Source organism: Emericellopsis atlantica (assembly GCF_019669845.1).
Source record: "Emericellopsis atlantica unplaced genomic scaffold F5Z01scaffold_73, whole genome shotgun sequence".
Lineage (NCBI taxonomy): Eukaryota > Fungi > Ascomycota > Sordariomycetes > Hypocreales > Bionectriaceae > Emericellopsis > Emericellopsis atlantica.
Genome location: NW_025764775.1, coordinates 10,678 through 18,004, shown reverse-complemented (window position 1 = coordinate 18,004; position 7,327 = coordinate 10,678). Strand labels below are relative to the sequence as shown.

The window sequence follows — 7,327 nt, the reverse complement described above, 5'->3', positions numbered from 1 at the left end:
TATGGTAGTGGATGTATGGTAGTGGATGTATGGTAGTGGATGTATGGTAGTGGATGTATGGTAGTGGATGTATGGTAGTGGATGTATGGTAGTGGGATGTATGGTAGTGGATGTATGGTAGTGGATGTATGGTAGTGGATGTATGTGCTGCCTAATGACGACTATTCTCAGCCAACCAATCGTTCACGTAAGCCTTCGCTCAAGTGGGACCATTGGAAGCGCTGCTTAGCGAACTCTAGCGCATCTTACATCACGCGCATCATCGACCATCAGGCTGTCCAACCGCCTTCCTCCGTTCCAGATCCACCACTACCGTGCAAGGCTACACATCTCTTGTGCACTCTCCGACTCCAACCCATCGCTCCGAAAGCTGCGAGAAGCGATGACTTGAGATCTACCTCGACGGTTTCACTCATAATCTCGCGCTTGTCGATAACTTCACCACTTTGAGTCTCGCTTGTGACCTAGTGTCGTCAGCTCCAGCAACTGATATGCGGAAGGCTATGAACATACTTGCACTTTGAACGTGATCTGAAATGAGTTGAGCTGGTACCTGGATTCAGCAATACTGGGCATGTTGTGTGAGATCTAGAGATGGAGGATCTCGGTGAATGATTGAACTCTGGCGGGCGGACTAGAAAAGGCGTCAAGGCGGCCTTTTACACATTCCGCACAGATCCTTTGTTTTGCGAATTAGTGCTTGATGCCGTTCAAACCGCTCACATCATTGACGTGCATCTTTTCTTTCTAACGCGGTGCACGATTCTAAGCACGTTGGTGCATGATTCTAAGCACCTTGCTTGCGGCAAGAGCTCGATTTCGAGTAATTTGGTACAGTGCGTGTGCCCGGGTACCCCCGTTGTAGTTGCAGACGCGTCTGCGGAAGGCGCCATCCCCTGTTGGCTTCTTGTATCAACATTCGTTTCATCATACAGATTGTGGTAGTAGTTGTAGTTTTAGGAACACCGAGAACAGATTGAGCAGCTGATTAGTCTGGTTGCTCGGAAGGTTGAATGTTTTGATCAGAATAGTTCATTGAGAGATTATAGGCTTCTCTACATGCGAGTCATCATGTTGATCCTATTCCTACAATCATCATTGGCCGTGCCGCCTCATTGGGAGGCAAAAGCTGATCGTCGGAGTGCCTGGGCTGCATCAAGAGCTCCCGCATGATTGCTTGCCTGCTCACTGGGTTGACTTCAGGTCGATGGCTCCGCCTGGAGCTCAGCATGTCTCATTCAGTACCTTGGCTAGGGCTAGTAAGGACTCCCGAGATCGCCAACTCCAATGGCCCCTGCAAATGCGGCCTGTGAACACGACATGCAATCTGATAGGTCAACCGCAACGGTAACGCCTTGCAGGTACAACTGTAAGTTAGATGGATGTTTGGCGAGGTCAGCTTTGAGTTAGCAGACTTGATAGACTGCTCTTCTCACGGGGAAGACAATCCCGTCGTCTGGGGGTCTAGATGTCTATATAATGTCTCCTTCCGTGCTTGACAGCCGAACAACATTCGAAGCAGCCAGACCCCGACTGTTCAATCTCTTCCTACACCTCAACTCCACCTTCGTTTGTTCCAATCGCAAAGATTTGCCTCTACTCCACCACAACATGCCTAACAAGCCGGAAAGGGAATCAATTTCTCCCAGGTCACCAGACCGAGCCGGAGAGTTATTGACTTCTTCGCAAATTGCTCCAGAAATGCAGCCTGCCGAGAATAGTGGGCGTTATACAAGCGAACTCCATGGAGGCTACAAGTGCGACTGGAATGATCCTGAGTTAGTCAAGGTATGAGCGCTCATAATCTAGGTGGCCCAAGCTAATCATTGTAGAAACTACAACTGGACATTGAAGGCCAGCCACAGCGGAATGGGCAGAATGGTACGGAACGCCAAAGTTCAGATGATTCAGGCACGGGAAATATGGAGTTTTTGAGCCCACTGGACCCTGACAAGTTAAGAAACTTGGGGTTTCTGTCCTCTGGCCCAGGGGCGGCAACTGAGTCGGCCGTTCAACATGCGGAAGTCACCGGCACCAACGGTGCCATCCCTTCTCAGCGTTCGACCGTCCGCGCTCTCCCTTCTCACGCTGCTGGCACCAGTAGTCCCCGGGCGCAGCCAGCGTACACAAGATCCACATCAATGAACGATACCCCAGTTGGAACAGGCACAGCTCGGAACAACATAGCAGACGCGTCTCGACCTGCTCCTCCTCCCCCACCTCCTCCCACTGCAGTTGACGGCACTCCGGCGAGTATGTCAACTCCACTGGATATTCAGGAAATTTTTTGCTCCAAAACTCTTTGGCCGGACAGCAGTAAGTGAGCTGAGAGTGTTTACATAACATATCCCACAACATTCTTCTGCGACGTGTTCTTCCTGTCGATGGCACCGAGTCTGTGAATGGGCCTGAGGGCCCTGAGGACCCTGGTTGCGAGTAACTTCAGGGTCCGCAGACAGTGATTTCCGGTTAGATTTGAGAATCTAGGGCTACTATCAATCTAAATTGTCCCTTGCTGCAATACTTAACTATGTTAACCTTTTTGCGATGCCGTGTCCCCTTAACTGGCCCATAGCATGATGAGTCGTTGCAGCGGCGGGTGATTGGCTATCCGACATGCCTGCTTAAACTTCGACCGACCGTGCCTTGCGATCATGAACAGACGACCTTGGATCGGTACTGGATTAAATTTTGATTAATAACTGGAATAAACGCTCCTTATGGCGAATTACCTAGGTAACTTTATCCATCATAATACCATACCTGTTCAAACAACCTTTGTCCTGTGCGACAGTAGATGAAGAAAAGTGGGGGTATCGTTGCGAATATCCAGTTGCAGACGGGTAGAGCATTTCACACAATGAGTCACTTTCACAGCTCTTGATTGGCTATTAGAAATGTCTCCTAGGCGTTTGACTGGGTGCCTTCATACACAATCTTGCAATGGATCGATTCAAAGTCAACCAATGACGAAAGATGGTCTCTTAAGGAAGCTCATTACATAGACTATGGTGCTTTAGTACCACATTTCTTCTAGCAATCACTGTCCGCTCCACCGCAGGCCTTGCCCAGAATAGCTACACTGTTGCCAGACACACAAGTCAGTGCCAAGAGCGAGTCAATATATGGAAAAGACTCACCTAGAGACCAGCGCTTTGCGCTGCGTTCGACGCGGACGGTTGTGGTACACAACTGTTAACTCGGAGAAGCCATAAGCTCTAAGCATATTGCCACGAGCCTTTACAGAAGGATATTTGAAGCATGTGCCACATCTCTTGGCTTTGGCTTTGGCCCATTCCGTCGGATGCTGCGCACACGTGCATATGGCGGCTGCTGCATTATGCACGTCGACAAGCTCAATTTGTCCGCCAGGTTGTAAAATGCTGCGAAGATGGCTCAGATACTGTTTCCAGTCGGTAACGGCTCGGTAATTTCGAATGAAGACGTAGTCCCAATCTTTGCGAGGGTACTCGATGATGTCTCCTCCCTCCATCGTACAATTTCGGGGTAAATATGTGGAATAAGGCTCTTCTTCAAGGATCACCACTGTCGAGAGGGGGTTTTCCACGGCTGTTTGGCTTCGTGATGAGTGTTAGCAATAGCTCGACCCTGGCATGGTGAACATACCGTCCCCAGGCTACTGCGCCGCTGCCAGCGCAAAGAATTCTGGCTTCTCCCGGAATACGCCCATCTGTTAACTTATGCCCCGCGAGCCTAAAGAAAGCATAGTTCCTTTTGATCAATACCTTGCCTGGCAGACGACATGTGATGATACTTACTGATTCTCGTCAGCAAGCTCCCGACGCCGCAGTTGCCCAATGTCAAGGCCGTCGGCCATCGACGTCGTGTCCGAATCAGCACAGGATAGTATTGAATTTGTCGTAGTAATAGTCGAAAGAGAGTCACAGCCGTCTCCTCCTATTGACTGACAGAGTGTGCTTCCTCCATAGCTTCGATGAGACCGAAGCGTTGCAACTGGCGGCAGTGGAAGGATACCCTTCTCCGGTCGTTCGTCGGTATGGTCGGTGCGAATCGATGTGTGTGGGCAATAGTTCTCCACGTCTTCCGAGGAGATTTTTGTGCTAGGTAGGAAAGTGGCTGTTAGCAAGTTGCAATATTGTTGCGCGGGCCACAGCGCATTATACTGTCTGATGGCAATCATACTTAAGGCCTAAGCATGGGCCGAATACTGAAGACAGCAAACTTGTCCATATACTAGGTCTTCCAATGTATCCGCCGTTCTTCTATAAGTATTAGCCATCTTCACACCCCAAGTCGGCATAATAAACGACATACGTTAAGAACAGGCTGACTGAAGGCGACATCATATTCGACAAGCGCTTCTTGGTGATGTATATGTGAGCACACTTCCATGATACAGGTACGGTACTCTAAGAGCTGTCGATACTGAGCAAGTCCAAATCCTGTTTCCGCGGCTGACGACCTCGTTCTTATGAGGACATCTCCAGCAACTACACCACAATAGTTGGCTGGAAGAAGGAACCAACGGCATGCTACACCGGCGAATCAACGGCCAGCATGTCGGTCGCAAGTGCGCTCTGGTGCCCATACCTCCTGAGACAACCAAGCCGCGTGCGGGTCATACCAGGGTCGCTCTAAAGTACCTTGTATCTAACTGCTCAAAATGACAGCTCGGTACTTCGTCTTGTGTTCCCACATCCTTTCAGACATCTCCCCGCTCCCACTTCTGACTGCCCATCTGTTCTCCCCTTTCAACATAGGTATGAACCACACCAAGCTTCAGATCGACGCACAACGGGCTTTGCGGTCTCGTGCACCCGATCGCTCGAAGAGGGCAGTTTTCGCGTCAAAGGACGCATTGCACTATCGCTATGAGGGCCAGCAATTCTCCGATGTGAACTTCCCAACATTCATCGATCTTTTTGTTGCGCTTCCGGGTCCGCAGCTCTCGACAGTAGCCAAGATCCCCGAAGTTATTCAACCACGCAGCAGCCCCAGGGCTATTTTCGAGGATGGCTGGTTGCGTCTGTATCGAGATGGCTGGGACACAGATCCTGTCTTGGCTGCCCTGGTTTTGATTGGTTTGTCGACCCAACTCATATTTAATTACGCCATTATTCTAACGAAAGTAGAAGCAGCTCACTGGGTATTGAAGTCGGCGCTCAACGCACTAGAACTACCGCCCTTGGAAGTCATCAAGGCATGCGACGAACATGTCACTTGGGTGAAGGAAGCCTTGTGCAAGCCTCGTTCAGCCGCGACCCAGCCCTCCCCCACGACTCGATCTTCGCATAACACCCACAGAGACCAACGCCGCCCGGAGAAGAGACCATTGAGCGAAATGGACAGCCCAAGTGATGTCGAGAATCCAGAAACGCTAACCCCGGTTCAAGAAAGACACGATGCCTCCGTCACGTGTGGTGGGTTCGTCGACGGTCCATGCTCGCAGGAATATGGGTACATTGATAAGCCTCTTTCCACCATCGATGCAGTCATACAGGCAAATTCATCAAACCTAGATACGCTGGTCACATCCAGAACTTTGGAACCCAATATCAACCCGGCAGTGCTCCAGCCAATCGAGACTGAAGTTAGCGATACGATAACGGACACACTGCCTCCACACGAACCAGGCCAAGAAGGCGACATCCCCTTAGCAAACCAGGCCAATGCTAATGAAAAGCAACCGCCGCGGCCGACTCATGGCGACTCGGAGATAAACACGAAATCGATTGTTGCACCCTCTGGGACCATAAGCACAACATCCTTGGTGACGTGGACAGAAGTCCCTGGTGCTAGTGGCGCTTCCTCCATACTTGATGCGTCACGGACTTTTGAGTTCTGGCCTCCCGAGCTCTGAACAAGTATCAAATCGGTCGCTTTTGCTATCTTCAATAGCCTCTCAATGCTGCCTTGCAACCGCATCGCGCCGATATTCTACAAAGCATCATCAGCACTTATTCGAACACGGAGTAAGGAGCTTACTCTGTCACCTGGTATTCCCATTGCAGCGGTCACCGGATGGCACTTGAGGCCAAGCTGCCAGTCTACGCAAACGTTCGAGCCGGAAACCATTTGGAATCGCGCCGTCGCCAAATATCCTCCAAGTTCTTGCAAAACCTGTACGTCAACAGGCACACCACTTACCTTCAAGTGTTGCGACATGCTGATAGACTATATCGTCACGACGAATGTGTGGATGATGATGGGCAATTCACGATGCTGCGGGGTTCACAACGTAGGTTGCAGGCTTCTGTCGTCATTGGCTTACTCATGATGGCAGCATGGGATCCGCAGGGTAGGTGGAATTGTAGGGTTTGGCAGCTAACTTCCGACCTTGCGAGGCTCTCCTTAACCTACCCTAGAAAATACTGAGCCTATAAACGTCAACTTTCTGACTTTCATCCCAGTTAATTCTGACCTAGATGTCATCACAAAGCGCAATGAGTCCCTCACACGTTTGTGTATCAAAACATCTAGGATACTCAATGCAGAGGAAATCCTGACACGAGACCCTAGCTGCTGCCTGATCACTCTAAAGCTGAAGATGAGGAAGGACCAGCAGAAGGCGGACGAGGCTGAGGATAGTTGCAATCGGTGTTGATGAGGGTCAGTAGTGTAGCGACTGCCGTTTTGCAGTCTCGCTCGGCCTGAGGCCATTACCTCAACATGAGTCTGTCAAAGGCAATATCCTACCAGACCGATTCGTACCTATCGAGGAATAGGATGGAACGTGTTTATAGTCGGCGGCAGGCTCTAGAACGGACGCCATGGCCATGGCCTTCATGCGGACGCATCGTCGCTTCAGTCGTTTTCTCTGGACAGTGCGGTCGCTGAGCCGACGCTTTGGGCTGTCTCGCTAGTCGATAAGCCGATCTTGATCATGGCATCGAATCTGGTTATGCCGAGGAGGGAAACTCGTTTAACATTGGAAACCCGCGACACCCTTTGTGGCCGCTACGATATCAGGCACAAGTCGCGCCAAGATACATCTTTATATCCATCTCAGGCATGTGAGTACCTGACAAAACAGTGCAAATCCACTTGCACCTTGTGTCCTGCGTGCTGGATGGCTCGTGACCGATCGTTAAGCTTTGTGTTGCTGTAGTTCACGAAGAGAGCCCATGAACCGCCGAGCCGTGAGTTGCCGCTATCCCTGCAAAATGGTTGGTGGCGGATGGGCTGACCTGAGGCAGCAGGTGTGGGCGGCTAATAACAGGCCGTGGATCCGCGAACTCGTCTCCACTTCCGCCGCGTGCAGCGCGTAACACCCACCATGACCTACAGCCTTCGGACATAAAAGCGACCTTTTCTATACCTTTCAATCGGCTATCATAAGCGCACG

General features: G+C 50.7%; 3 protein-coding genes across 3 annotated transcripts; 2 read left to right on the top strand and 1 right to left on the bottom strand.

The window, feature by feature from the left end:
• Nucleotides 1-1,611: 1,611 nt before the first annotated feature.
• Nucleotides 1,612-2,741, top strand: F5Z01DRAFT_754516 (uncharacterized protein; the record flags this gene model as incomplete). The annotated part of the gene is made up of 2 exons (XM_046267111.1): nucleotides 1,612-1,788; nucleotides 1,833-2,741. The coding sequence occupies 2 exons, from the start codon at nucleotides 1,612-1,614 to the stop codon at nucleotides 2,322-2,324; spliced, it is 669 nt and encodes a 222-aa protein (XP_046113329.1). The 3' UTR covers nucleotides 2,325-2,741.
• A 292-nt stretch (nucleotides 2,742-3,033) lies between these two features.
• On the bottom strand, nucleotides 3,034-4,162 carry F5Z01DRAFT_641234 (uncharacterized protein; the record flags this gene model as incomplete). The annotated part of the gene is made up of 4 exons (XM_046262570.1): nucleotides 3,034-3,082; nucleotides 3,141-3,578; nucleotides 3,628-3,714; nucleotides 3,780-4,162. 4 exons carry the CDS (start codon nucleotides 4,160-4,162, stop codon nucleotides 3,034-3,036), a joined length of 957 nt encoding a protein of 318 aa, XP_046113328.1.
• A 483-nt stretch (nucleotides 4,163-4,645) lies between these two features.
• On the top strand, nucleotides 4,646-5,842 carry F5Z01DRAFT_641233 (uncharacterized protein; the record flags this gene model as incomplete). Its single annotated transcript, XM_046262569.1, has 1 exon — nucleotides 4,646-5,842. One exon carries the CDS (start codon nucleotides 4,646-4,648, stop codon nucleotides 5,840-5,842), a length of 1,197 nt encoding a protein of 398 aa, XP_046113327.1.
• Nucleotides 5,843-7,327: the final 1,485 nt, after the last annotated feature.